Source organism: Manis pentadactyla, chromosome 4, assembly GCF_030020395.1.
Source record: "Manis pentadactyla isolate mManPen7 chromosome 4, mManPen7.hap1, whole genome shotgun sequence".
Classification (NCBI taxonomy): domain Eukaryota; kingdom Metazoa; phylum Chordata; class Mammalia; order Pholidota; family Manidae; genus Manis; species Manis pentadactyla.
Window position 1 is genome coordinate 41,959,916 of NC_080022.1, and position 14,891 is coordinate 41,974,806.

The 14,891-nt window shown below is 35.5% G+C and overlaps 1 protein-coding gene across 4 annotated transcripts in view; it reads left to right on the forward strand.

Annotated features, from left to right (window-relative positions):
- Positions 1-14,891, forward strand: part of ZFYVE9 (zinc finger FYVE-type containing 9) — a 237,405-nt gene that overhangs the window by 168,887 nt on the left and 53,627 nt on the right. For all 4 annotated transcript variants that reach the window (XM_036892966.2, XM_036892968.2, XM_057500210.1 and 1 more), the window contains 2 exons: positions 7,032-7,256; positions 10,881-10,963. In XM_036892966.2, the coding sequence (XP_036748861.2) occupies positions 7,032-7,256; positions 10,881-10,963 (308 nt within the window). The remainder of the gene's footprint in view (positions 1-7,031; positions 7,257-10,880; positions 10,964-14,891) is intronic.

Consider the following 14,891-nt stretch of genomic DNA (forward strand, 5'->3'; position numbering starts at 1 on the left):
TTACTGTTGAGTACTGAAAGTGTAATTTTGATCTAAAACATTTCTTTCTTTAATTTGGAAAATTCTTATTTATTATTTCTTTGAATATTAGTTCTATTTTATTCCCAACATTGTTTTCTTTTGGACCTCCTTTTCCATGTTGGAGACTCTAAAATCAGTCTCTGATATATCTTAACTACTCTTTTGTATAATTTTTCTCTCTGCTGTTTTGTGCTGGATCCTAGGGTACATTCTTCACTGAATTCTTACAATTTAATATTTCTTCAAGAAAATTACTTATTTAAGAGAAATAGAGCATAATAAGGCTTACACTTATTTTTAAACTTGTAAATTTACCTTCTGAACAAAGCAAGAAGACAATTATAAATACATAAATATTAACCTTGCAAGTTAAATTGTTTTTATATTTGAAAATTACTTTCAGTCATCTGCATTTTTGTATTTGCAGACACATTCATGTTCTCTCAACTATTCCTTGGATATCCTAAATCTAATCCTTGTGAATTGAGAGCACATTTGTGTAGTGTACAGTGACATAGTGATGGGTAGGTATGAGGACACTGTTGACACTGCCTTAAACCTTCCAGGGGCTTGTCACTGCAACTAAAACAAACTCGAAACTCAGTCCTATGTGTTCTAGTCCCTAAAGATCTCTTTGACCTTAGCTCTTAATATTTCTATCTTCATGACCTTTGAACCCATCAACTAATTTCCAACTCATGGCTTTTGCACTTACTGTTTCCAGAACTGGAATTATTCTTCTCAGATCTTTACTGTCTGGTTTCTTCTCTTCTTTCAGGTCTCTTCTCAGTTCTTCCTTCCTCAGAGGATTTTCCCTAGTCCTCTTGGCTGAGAAGTATTCTCTCTTCTGCCCCCATCAATTTTTCCTATTACCTTCCTTGTTTTATTTCTTCAAAACATTTATCACTAATTTTACTAACTAAAGTTGTTTGTCTTCCTCCTTACATTATGAATGTAAGCTTTGTAAAGGCAAGATTTTTATATGGCTCAACTCTGTGTATCAGCCCTTAGAACAACAAATAATCTGACAACAATGTTTTAGAGGCTTAATAAAAAAACCTGTGTATTGAAGGAATTAATGAACTGCCGTGGTGCTACTAAGAAGCATTTTCTGCTACTTGCAGAAAAGCAACTGAAGGAAAGGAAGGTCCTGAGAGAATACTTCTGTTAATAAAAATGCTGTGCTTGTTATTCCTGACTTCTTGTTGCATTGGGACTTGGAGACACAGAAAATACTAGTCAGCCTTAAAAAATTAGTCAGCCTTAGGGTGTTTCTGAGACCCCATGTCGCTGGTCCCTGAGAAAGAAATACCATGGGTAGCTCAAGCATGTCACTTGGGAAGTTTATAATTTCAGATCTTTCAAAGATCATTTTCTTTTTACTATTTGTTTTTGTCACCTACTCTCATTCTAAAGTCCTCCTTATTTGTTACCTTTAAATTGTGTTAATCCAGATGAATTTCTGGTTAATTTTTTTTCTTATATAGATTTATCAAAAGGCAATGGAAATTTTAGAGCACTATATTACTGATTTGTATGTTATTAATAAATTACATTCATCTTTGAATTTTATTTTTATTAATAATGTTATTAATAAAATTGTAAGTCCAAATACAATGGAGTTTGGTCTTTCATTTTTTAATGTGTAAGTTTATCTCAGTTTAATAATATAGGTGCATACTCACTATTTTTTTTTTTTTTTTAGGTAATTATTTTTTATTGAAGGGTAGTTGACACACAGTATTACATTACATTAGTTTCAGGTGTACAACACAGTGATTCAACATTATATACATGACAATTCTAGGTACCAGCTATCACCATACCAAGCTGTTACAATATCTTGACTATATTCATTACATCCCGGTTACTTATTATTTTACCATTGGAAGTGTATACTTTTTTTTTTTGTGAGGGCATCTCTCATATTTATTGATCAAATGGTTGTTAACAACAATAAAATTCTGTATAGAGGTGTCAATGCTCAATGCAAAATCATTAATCCACCCCAAGCCTAATTTTCATCAGTCTCCAATCTTCTGAGGTATAACAAACAAGTTCTTACATGGAGAACAAATTCTTACATACTGAATAAGTTACATGGTGAACAGTACAAGGGCAGTCATCACAGAAACTTTCGGTTTTGCTCATGCATTATGAACTATAAACAGTCAGTTCAAATATGAATACTCATTTGATTTTTATACTTGATTTATATGTGGATACCACATTTCTCTCTTATTATTATTATTTTTAATAAAATGCTGAAGTGGTAGGTAGATACAAGATAAAGGTAGAAAACATAGTTTAGTGTTGTAAGAGAGCAAATGTAGATGATCAGGTGTGTGCCTGTAGACTATGTGTTAATCCAAGCTAGACAAGGGCAACAAAACATCCACGTATGCAGAAGATTTCTCTCAGAACGGGGGGGTGAGGTTCTAAGCCTCACCTCTGTTGATCCCCAATTTCTCACCTGATGACCCCCTTGCGACTGTGCCTGTCTTAGGTTGTTCCTCCCTTGAGGAATCTTACCCGTCTCTGGCTAACCAGTCATCTTCCGGGGCCATACAGGGAAATGTAAAGTTGGTAAGTGAGAGAGAAGCCTTATTGTTTGAAATGGTTAGCTTTTTACTTCTTTGCATATTTATGCCCTGTAGCTTCTATGCCCAGCATTTGTCTTGAGGTATCTTTACCACTTGGAAGAATTATGATACTCGGTAAATTTGATATGAGGCATGAATTCTATTTAAGGGTTGTAATTAGGAAGGAAGAAGAAAAGCTATAGAAGTAGCAGGCGGCAGAAAACCTGGGAAAATTGATTATTTCTTTGACATATCTTCTTGTAGAGTAACTTCAGCATGTATAGGTTTTAAGCTACTACTTAAATTGCGCACACACATTAACATAATAGGAGTATAGTTATATAACCAAAGCATACCTGTAATTACCAGCCATGTCCAGTGAAACCAAGAAAACCAGTTAGGCACCTTAGGCATTTGTGAAAACTTATCTATGATATGGTGGATATTGTCCAACTGAACTTGAACAGTCTGAGAGAAATCAGACAAATTAAAACAACCCATTCCTGGGGAATGTTCACATCCCTTATGTTTTTTTAACAGTAAATAGTCATACTCACTATTAACTTAGAAAACATATATTTAGAATATTTTAAGCCACCACCTCTTGGCCATTTTCTGTCCCAAGTATTTAGAAGAAAAACTATTGTGAACTAGAGGAGAGGGAAAAAGAGATTATTAGAAAGTAGTCTTTCAAACAATATAAAAAAATTGATAGCATGTTTATAAAAACATGATCGGTGTTCTGCTTGTGGAATGACTGAAACTCAGGTTTTATGTGTATTAGAAAATATGAACACATGTATCTTTTTTGAGTCAGTATCTAGCAGCATTTATCGTATAGTAAATGCTTGATCAATCAATACCCTGGTAACATAAAACAGATTTTAGTAGCTTGTCATTATTTTCTCACGGCCTGAGAAATTACACTGCTTATTATAACCTTTAGTATTTCTGAAGCAAGTCACTTTTTATCTGTAAAACAAGAAAATAAAAAGTTTCCTAAGTAATGTGTTTCCAGGGAAAGAGGAATGTCATTGGTGTTTTCACTGTCATCAATAATTTTCTTGCATTGTTTTTCCAGTTAAAAGTTTTATCTCATGGCTCAGGTTTTTATTTTATTTTTCCAATTAATTGTGAACATTTTTGGTAAATTAAATTTATTTCATATCTCTCTGTGAGCAAAGGAGCCATGGTATTGCTGCTTTTGCAAAGTAATTTTTTCAATTGATGAGAAAGTAATATGGAATTATTTATGAAGAAGTGGTGTAAAACTAATAGCTTAATATTTATTGAGCACTCACTGCATGCTAGGCAGTGTATTCATTTCTTTATGTGCATTATTTCACCTCTCAACTACAACTCTATGAGATTCATACTGTTCTTGTTCCCATTTTACGTATAAGGAAACTGAGAGGCACTGAGGGCGTAAGTAACTTGCCCAAGATCACACACATAGCTGGTAAGTGGCTGAACCATGTTTGAACTCAGCTGTGTCTTCTCTGAGTCCCATGTTTTGAACTATAAGGAGCAGTAAACTGTCTCTTCAGCTTTTTGAAGTTACGTGGTAAATCTCACAGATGCTCTAAACTAAGGAAGGGCCTTTTATGAAATATTCTTGCTTAACTGCAGTTTATTATATTACAGATAACTTGAAGGTGCTATTTAAATTCTTTTGATAACTTGAGGTTTAGTAATATTAATGGTTTAAAAAATTAGTATTTTGTAAAATAAGTGAACCATTTGTAAATTGTTCCACTTGAGTTGATGTGAAAATTGATAAATTTGCTTAGAAACAAAAGGAAGCTATTGTCATATAGATATTTAAATTATATTTGAATTGAACTTAAAAATGGCTATTTGCAAGCACTTTGAAAAACAAAATTTAAGTTCCAAATTTAAGATAGAAAATGGCAAATTACTATATATTTTATATATATATAATGTACATATACACTTTATATATATATATATATATAGTAAACAAGTTACTATATATGTATATTTTATATATATTAAGGCAATGTGATCTATGAAAAGACTAGGAGATTGAAAGATCTGTCTTCCAGATCTTATTTTGCCACTTACTTACCCCATGTCTTTTGAGAGTCAGTCACTTCACCTGTATCTCCAAGCTTCAATTTCTTCATCTGTAAAATAAATCTCCAAAATTCAAGGAAGTGGTACCTGCTCTGTTAACCTAGTGGTACTGCTCTGATGATTACCTGATTATTGCCATGCAAAATTGCCTTATAATTTATTGCTATAAATCATTTGACACCTTTGCCAGGTCATTTAAGCTCAGAAGCAACAGTTGCTGTCTATTTTAGTTATATGGATTTTGCAGTGGATATACAGAATTTGTCCAGTGGATTCATTGTATTGAATGTTCTCATAGAGAAATGCCTGCATAAATAAGTATATAACAGATTTTTTTAGTTCAAGAGCCCTAGGTTGTGTTCAAATGAAAGCTTTCCTTTGTCAAATTCTCATCTCAAAAAAAGGGCTTTATTTTTGCTATCATCTGTACTTGTGGAATGTTACTTGTTTGTAGAGGAGATGTTGAATGGCAGCTTAAACTAAATCACTTGTTAGGATTGATAAGCGATCTACTTAAAAAAAATTTTTTAAGAAAGCAAGTGCTTGAAGGATAAGATATTTAATAATGTAAGGGGACATAGTGAAGAATGAATCTGAGTGTGATGGGGATGGAGAGGGGAGTGTCGTGAGGTAGAAGCATAAAGGTGATCAATATCTGTGGAGAATAACCAGTAGTAGATTCTAGTTTGTACTTGGGAAGTCCCAAAGGAATACTGAATGAATACCTTTAGTACCAAGCCAACATAATTTTCACCTGTGAGCTGTATTCATGAGGGCAACTTTATGAAACATAAATATTATGCTCTCATTTGAGTTTTAGAGGAATGCTATTTTGTACTCTCCATTGTGGAGGGGAAAAAAATTCATCCCTTTTATTTCCCCTCCTGACCATAAAAAGATGAAAATTTATATAAATCTTACCCTAAAATCTTTAATAAAGCAAAGAAAATCCTATAATGGTTTGGCTGATCATTACATGTATATTTGCATTGTGGCAATAAGAGTTACAGTTTTTTGAGAACACAGTGTTAGACTTTTTATATATATCCTATCGGTTATTCTTCACAGCAGGTCTGAAATTCAGTATAATTTCCCCCATTTTACACATGGATGTTCAGGCTCATAGAAGTCGAGTAACTTGCCCCCAAATCACATAATAATGAATAATCGAGCTTGTATTCAAACCTATGTCTGTGACTCTAAAATCTGTGATTTTTTTTTTTTTCAAAATATCATACTGCTTCCTTAAATGGGGCTTTTTTGGCTTTATAGATCTAGCCTAGAAGTTTAAATGTGCAGCCAGATTTGGTTAATTCTGGCTCAAGAGGACTACCCCTGAAAGTATCCAGCAGATATGCTATGAGATGGCTCAGCCACAAAGCTTCTCTGAGTTTTGTGGGGAGGTGTTCCCTTCACTTGTGGAACTTCCTATCAGTGTAGCTTCCCACTCAACAAGGATTCCATGACCCATCACTGAACTGTTCTGCGCACTGACTCTAGTTTTCAAGGAAAGTAAACGTTAACTTTCCTGCTGGAGATTTCTGTATTTGCTGTTATTTCTTTCAGAGGTATCAAAGGAAGCTTGCACATGTTTGGTGAACATATCTGCTGTTCCATTACTGAGCAGCTCTTGTCAGGAAGTTCTTTTGTAATTCTAAACTGAGGAAAAAGTCTCCTTTAATGAAGGACTTATTTGTTACTCTTTCATTAAAAAAATTTTGAATGAGCAAGTGCTTATTAAAGGGCATTTTCAACTTAAAAAAAAAACCCTGGTTAGTATGAATTAAAATAAGCCCTAAGTAGTTCATGTATCATATTAGTCTCAACCAAAATTACAAAGACTAAATGCTATCTGTGGCACTATTTTCATAAATTTTCTGCCCTCAATGTCTCAAACTTGCAGTCTGAATTCATTATGTTTATGAATTGACTTTATTCACCCAATGAGATTGTAAGCTCTGTGAGAGAACATACCTAATCTTAATATTTTTATGACCTTTGAGGCAATACTTATCCTGAGACCTCTGAAGTAATGCATGCACTAAAGCTGCACAGTCTAAGGAAGGCATCAGTATTTTTCGCTTCTATATAGACAGACTTCTGTGTTAACACAAGCTATTTCATGCTCACCAAAAGCCGTGATAAAATTGGAAAACAAATTTTCATTTAATAAATACCTTTTATTAAAAAACCATAAAAAGATTTATCTTCCATAGTGAAAGGTTGGAAATTAGTGTTTGATAATGTCTAGCCCATTGTTGAGTAATAATGATTATTAAAAATATGATTGACTTATTAACAGACAGTAATCATTGAACTTTTTTGTTTTAGGGAATGTTGTGGGCAACTTGGGACATTCATTCTTCAGCCAAAGTTTCCTTGGCAGTAAAGAACATGGTGGATTCATATATGTGACATCTACCTACCAGTCACTGCAAGACCTAGTACTGCCAACCCCACCTTACTTGTTTGGGATTCTCATCCAGAAGTGGGAAACTCCTTGGGCTAAAGTATTTCCTATCCGACTGATGTTGAGACTTGGAGCTGAATATCGACGTAAGTAGTAAAATACCTTATTCTAAGTCATCTGACCAAGACATGAAGACTAAGTAAAGGCCTGAACTATTCCGAGCTCCCTTGGTGATACAATTCAACAGCAATAGTCTGTTGAAATAGCTAAGCTAGATTTGAGCATTGTCTGTACTTCCTTTGGCTGTAATGAGTAGGAATAAAAATATCAAATGAGGAAATTTGTGATTACTTATTACTTATAAATGTACTGGTTTTATAGTTCATTGATAGATGCATGATCATCTTCAGAAAAAATGAATAGGAACTCAACAGTTAACTATTTTTATAGTATATATAGCAAGCATATTTTTTTATCACTTGGTTATGTAAAATAGTTATAATGAATTATGTTTTACATAACATACTGGAAGCTAGTGATTATAGAGATCACTGTCACTTGGTAAAGTAAGCAACAAAGAAGCTTGCTTTCCCATGGCTGTAGCAGTACAGCTAAGTTGTGATTTTTTTTTTGAGACATTAAGGTATAAATGCAAGCTTTGTTTTAAACTTTATATTGTTACCTAATCAAAATTGCCCTGGTCTAGGATTCAGAACACTTGAATAAGGTTCTTAATTGTACCCCTGACTGGTGGGCAAGTCACTCAGGTTGTCTGATTATCAGTTTCTTTTGCAACTGGAGATAATAATCTTACCTTTTATATTACATAGGATTGTTAAGAGGATCAAATGAGATAATGAAAAATTATTTTATAAACCATGAAACAGTGTACTATATGTTTTCAGCAAGTCAACTTCATTCTTTCATTTACATATTCATTCCTTCAACAAGAATTTTAATAAAGGCCTACCATGTGTAATAAATCTTGGGAATTCAGAAATGGTTGAGACATGTTGATAGGCTCCTGAGAGCCTTTGTAAGGAAGACATAACAGATACCACAATTAAAGTAGTATATTGTGTTAAAACACACGATCAGAATTAATGAAGTTCTTTGGGAGCTCAAAATGGGCTCTTATTTCACCCAGAATTAAAGAGTTGGATAGGAAACATTTAGACCAAGATGCTTCTGGACTGAACTGTGAAAGGGGTATATGAGTCAGTAAATGAAGTACGGAAAGGAAAGAATTGTATGCAGATGAAACCACATGAATACCTTCCTGTCTTGTACAGGCAGTTCAAACCGTAAAGTAAAGGAGCGAGCCAACTAATAGAATCACCTCCTGTTTGGCTTTTCTGAGGAGGGTCCTCGTTGGGAGATGGGTACAAGCAAACTCTTTTAGAGTTACTGAACACAGAGGAATTGGGAGATATTTGTTTCCTCTTCATATTAGTCCACTTTGAAGAAGAGTGCTTCCCTACGACCTTGTTCCTTTTTGAAACTGCTGTATCAAAAGCCTTATCCTGGTTGTTGAAGGACTTACTGTGGTGTGGTTTGTAAAAGACCCAGGTGCCACCATGCTAAATACTGTTTTTTGTTTTGTTTTGTTTTGTTTTTTTGAGAGGGCATCTCTCATATTTATTGATCAAATGGTTGTTAACAACAATAAAATTCTGTATAGGGGACTCAATGCACAGTCATTAATCAACCCCAAGCCTATATCTCAACAGTCTCCAATCTTCTGAAGCATAACAAATAAGTTCTTACATGGTGAACAAGGTCTTACATAGTGAGTAAGTTCTTACATGGTGAACAGTGCAAGGGCAGTCATATCACAGAAACTTTCTGTTTTGATCACGCATCATGAACTATAAACAATCAAGTCATATATAATTATTTGTTTGATTTTTATACTTGATTTATATGTGAATCCCACATTTCTCCCTTATTATTATTATTATTTTTTAAATAAAATTCTGAAGTGGTAGGTAGATGCAAGATAAAGGTAGAAAACATAGTTTAGTGCTGTAAGAGAGCAAATGTAGATGATCAGGTCTGTGCCTATAGACTAAGTATTAATCCAAGCTAGACAAGGGCAACAAAACATCCATGGATGCAGAAGATTTCTCTCAAAACAGGGGGGGTGAGGTTCTAAGCCTCCCCTCTGTTGGTCCCCAATTTCTCTCCTGATGGCCCCCCTGTGACTGTGCCTGTCTTAGGTTGTTCCTCCCTTGAGGAATCTTACCCGTCTCTGGCTAACCAGTTATCTTCCAGGGCCATACAGGGAAATGAAAAGTTGGTAAGTGAGAGAGAAGCAATATTGTTTGAAAAGGTTAGCTTTTTACTTCTATGCAGATTTATGCCCTATGGCTTCTATGCCCAGCATTTGTCTTGAGGTATCTTTACCACTTGGAAGAATTATGATACTTGGTAATTTTCGATATGAGGCACTAATTCTACTAAAGGGTTGTAATTAAGAAGGAAGAAGAAAAGCTATAGAAGTAGCAGATGGAAGAAAACATGGGAAGATTGATTATTTCTTTGACATATCTTCTTGTAGAGTAACATAAGCATGTATAGGTTTTAAACTACTAAATTGCGCACATACATTAACATAATAGGAATATAGCTACATAACAAAAGCAGACCTACAATTACCAGCCATAGCCAGTGAAACCAAGAAAACCAGTTTGGTACCCTAGGCATTTGTGAAAGCTTATCAATGATATGATGGATATTGTCTTACTGAATTTGAATAGTTTGAGAAAAATCAGACAAATTGAAACAACACATTCCTGGGAACTGTTCACATCCCATGTGTTATTTAAACAGTAGATAGTCTATAGTTGCACGATTTTGAAGCACTGCAACTTGCACTTCTCCTAATTCTTGGTTGAGTTCCGACAGTATAGATCCAGTCAAATTTGTTGTTTTACTGTATGCACAGGCCAGCTTAGATATCTCCTTCTTCATTCCAATGGCAAGTCCAGGAACTGGTGGGATGACTGCAGCTACAACTGCAGCAGCGCCAGGATCTTTGTTGAAGTTTTTTGATGTTCATCTTCTGGAATGACTCTTCCAGAGGATGTTGATGTTGGAAGTTCTTCATATCATATCTTAATTCATTTTCTGTGTAGCCAAATTAGGGTTTGATCCTCTGTATAAACACAAACAAACCCTTTGCCCACACTTTGATATGACCTTTATACCATTGTGAAGAACCTATTGGAGATCACCACACAGGAACTGCTTTTTTTTTTTTTTTAAGAGAAAGGAATATTATCAGAAAAATGTACTTCCATAGCTGATCATCTGACACCCTTTGAAAGATCAAAATTAAGGATATGTAAAGCATGCATTAATCATTGATTTGCAGTTAGTTTTATCCTATCAGGGAGTAATCCCCCTTTTCTTTTTCTTTTTTTTTTTTTTTGTTATCATTAATCTACAATTACATGAAGAATATTGTGTTTACTAGGCTTTCCCCTATACCAAGGCCCCCTCACAAACCCCATTACAGTCACTGTCCATCAGCATAGCAAAATGTTGTAGAATCACTACTTGTCTTCTCTGTGTTGCATAGCCCTCCCCTTTCTCCCACCCCCCATGCTAAATACTTTTGAGCCCTGAATCCCATATGTTCTGATAAGCCATTTACAATTATATTTTGAAAACTTACGAACCATAATGTTTCATTTACCAAAGTTTTAAGCTGATCTTAAACTTTATCAGAGTTTTAAACTTAGTCTGATCATTTCTCACTTCCACAGTTTATCCATGCCCACTGTTCAGTGTCAGATTTCGGAAGCCGTTATTTGGAGAGACGGGACATACCATCATGAATCTTCTTGCAGTAAGTTGGGAATTTTTTTTTTTTTTCCTTACTGGGTTTGTATGGGAGAAGGAAAAGAGAAATTTTATTATTTTGTTCATAGTTATACTCCTGCCGCTTCAGGCAGGTGAAGATTTATGCTGGAGGAAAAGAACAGAACATACATATTCTTTGAAAAGTATATGGAACTTTGGAGTGAAATAGTACAGGATTCCAGTCCTTGACTATGTACTTACTATCTAAGTGACCTTGCAGGATTATTGCGAGGACTAGAGGTAATGTATAATTAAAGCAGCTAGCATTCTTTCTTGTTTCTATTTTAAGCCTGGCATCCCCGGGGTGATCTGTATAGCTTAACATTTAGCCAAAGATTGGTCAGAGATTGTGTTCAAATACCTCAAGCCAGAAAGACATCCATTCTTCCCTGACAGGTTTGTGTGTGGACTGGGATTCAGACTTCATTCTTTTTCTTTCCGGTGGGCTCTCATATGTCTCCTCTGCCCATGCGTAGGCTCTGACTCTGTTGACCAAGGATGTTGGTTGGCTTGGCCTACTAAGATCTCTGCTGCATGTATGCACAGACTAAGATCAATCCTGGGTATTTGGAGAGTTGATGAAGCTCTCTCTGGCTGTTTCACCTCCCAGAACACCTTGTTAAGTAAATCTCTGACTTGTCTGTCTGTCATTACTTGCCCCAGACAGTCTAGCCAAATCAAGCCAACAGAGCTGCTGGCCCTCTTCACTAGCCACTTAGATCACTACTTTAACTGACAACAGTTCAACTCAAGCAAAACCCTTCAAGTAGCAAAGCTTATTGCTCTCACAAATTACCTTGTCCTGGTTGAGCTGCCTAGCAGGGTTAGGGGCAGACACAGACAAGATCACAAACTCAACTCCGCTGTTCTTACTTGAAGTTCAGTAGTTTTCATAAACACATCTCAGGGTGGTGTATGCTTTTGGTCTAATTCCAGAGCACTGAAATAATTGTTTTTTAAAAAACTTTTTCCCCAGTTTTTTGAGGACTGGAAATTGCTTTTTGAGGAATGGATTTGTTTATTTCCTCACTGTGTCATGCAGTTATAGTTCCAGTTGTTTTTTTTAAAGAGATTTAAACAATGAGAAAAACTCTTATAGGTTTACCAATGTAGTTAACATTTCTAGTGCTTTTCCTTCCTTTGTGTAAATCTGTATTTCCATATGGTGTCATTTTCCTTGTGCCTGAAAGATTTCCTGTAACATTTTTGTACTGTGGGTCTCCTGATGAGAATTCTTTCACTATTTGTATTTCTAACAACATCATTACTATACCTTTCATTTGAAAGATATTTTTCCTAGATGTAGAATTCTAATTCTAGGTTGACAGTTTTATTCTTTGAGTGTTTCTAAAATCTTGCTCTACTGTCTTCTGGGTTGCATTACTTCTTTTTTTTTTAGATAATTATTTTTTATTGAAGGGTAGTTGACGCACAGTATTACATTATATTAGTTTCAAGTGTACAACACAGTGATGAAACATTTATATACATAATTCTAGGTTCCAGCTATCACCCTACCAAGCTGTTAACAATATCTTGACTATATTCCTTATGCTATACATTACATCCCGGTTACTTATTTATTTTACCATTGGAAGTCTGTCCTTTTTTTTTTGTGAGGGCATCTCTCATATTTATTGATCAAATGGTTGTTAACGACAATAAAATTCTGTATAGGGGAGTCAATGCTCAATGCAAAATCATTAATCCGCCCCAAGCCTAATTTTCGTCAGTCTCCAATCTTCTGAGGCATAACAAACAAGTTCTTACATGGAGAACAAATTCTTACATAATGAATAAGTTACATAGTGAACAGTACAAGGGCAGTCATCACAGAAACTTTCGGTTTTGCTCATGCATTATGAACTATAAACAGTCAGTTCAAATATGAATACTCATTTGGTTTTTATACTTGATTTATATGTGGATACCACATTTCTCTCTTTATTATTATTATTTTTAATAAAATTCTGAAGTGGTAGGTAGATACAAGATAAAGGTAGAAAACATAGTTTAGTGTTGTAAGAGAGCAAATGTAGATGATCAGGTGTGTGCCTGTAGACTATGTGTTAATCCAAGCTAGACAAGGGCAATAAAACATCCACATATGCAGAAGATTTCTCTCAGAACAGGGGGGGTGAGGTTCTAAGCCTCACCTCTGTTGATTCTCAATTTCTCACCTGATGGCCCCCCTGCGACTGTGCCTGTCTTAGGTTGTTCCTCCCTTGAGGAATCTTACCCGTCTCTGACTAACCAGTCATCTTCTGGGGCCATACAGGGAAATGTAAAGTTGGTAAGTGAGAGAGAAGCCTTATTGTTTGAAATGGTTAGCTTTTTACTTCTTTGCATATTTATGCCCTGTAGCTTCTATGCCCAGCATTTGTCTTGAGGTATCTTTACCACTTGGAAGAATTATGATACTCGGTAAATTTGATATGAGGCACGAATTCTATTTAAGGGTTGTAATTAGGAAGGAAGAAGAAAAGCTATAGAAGTAGCAGGCGGAAGAAAACATGGGAAGATTGATTATTTCTTTGACATATCTTCTTGTAGAGTAACTTCAGCATGTATAGGTTTTAAGCTACTACTTAAATTGCGCACACACATTAACATAATAGGAGTATAGTTACATAACCAAAGCATATCTGTAATTACCAGCCATCTCCAGTGAAACCAAGAAAACCAGTTAGGCACCTTAGGCATTTGTGAAAACTTATCTATGATATGGTGGATATTGTCCAACTGAACTTGAACAGTCTGAGAGAAATCAGACAAATTAAAACAACCCATCCCTGGGGAAAGTTCACATCCCTTATGTTCTTTTAACAGTAAATAGTCTGTAGTTGTAAGATTTTGGAGTGCTACAATTTGCACTTCTCCTAATTCTTGATTGAGTTCCAACAGTATAGATCCAGTCAAATTTGTTGTTTTACTGTATGCACAGGCCAGCTTAGATATCTCCTTCATTCCCAAGGCAAGTCCAGGAGCTGGTGGGATGAGTGCATCTACAGCTGTAGCAGTGCGTGGATCTTTGTTGGGGTTTTTTGATGATCATCTTCTGGCATGAGTCTTCCAGAGAGTGCTGATGTTGGAAGTTCTCTTTCATATCATATCTTAGTTCATTTTCGGGGTAGCCCAATTAGGCTTTGATCTTCTGTATAAACGCAAACAGACCCTTTGCCTACACTTTTATATGCCCTTTATACCCTTGTGTAGAACTCATTGGAGGTTACCACACAGGAACTGCCCTTTTTTGTTTTGTTTTGTTTTGTTTTGTTTTTGGTATCACTAATCTACACTTACATGACGAATATTATGTTTACTAGGCTCTCTCCTATACCAGGTCTCCCCTATAAACCGCTTTACAGTCACTGTCCATCAGCATAGCAAAATGTTGTAGAATCACTACTTGCCTTCTCTGTGTTGTACAGCCCTCCCTTTTCTCCTACCCCCCCATGCATGCTAATCTTAATACCCCCCTACTTCTCCCCCCCCTTATCCCTCCCTACCCACCCATCCTCCCCAGTCCCTTTCCCTTTGGTACCTGTTAGTCCATTCTTGAGTTCTGTGATTCTGGTGCTGTTTTGTTCCTTCAGTTTTTCCTTTGTTCTTATATTCCACAGATAAGTGAAATCATTTGGTATTTCTCTTTCTCCGCTTGGCTTGTTTCACTGAGCATAATAACCTCCAGCTCCATCCATGTTGCTGCAAATGATTGGATTTGCCCTTTTCTTATGGCTGAGTAGTATTCCATTGTGTATATGTACCACTTCTTCTTTATCCATTCATCTATCGATGGACATTTAGGTTGCTTCCAATTCTTGGCTATTGTAAATAGTGCTGCGATAAACATAGGGGTCCACTGATCTTTCTCATACTTGATTACTACATTCTTAGTGTAAATTCCTAGGAGT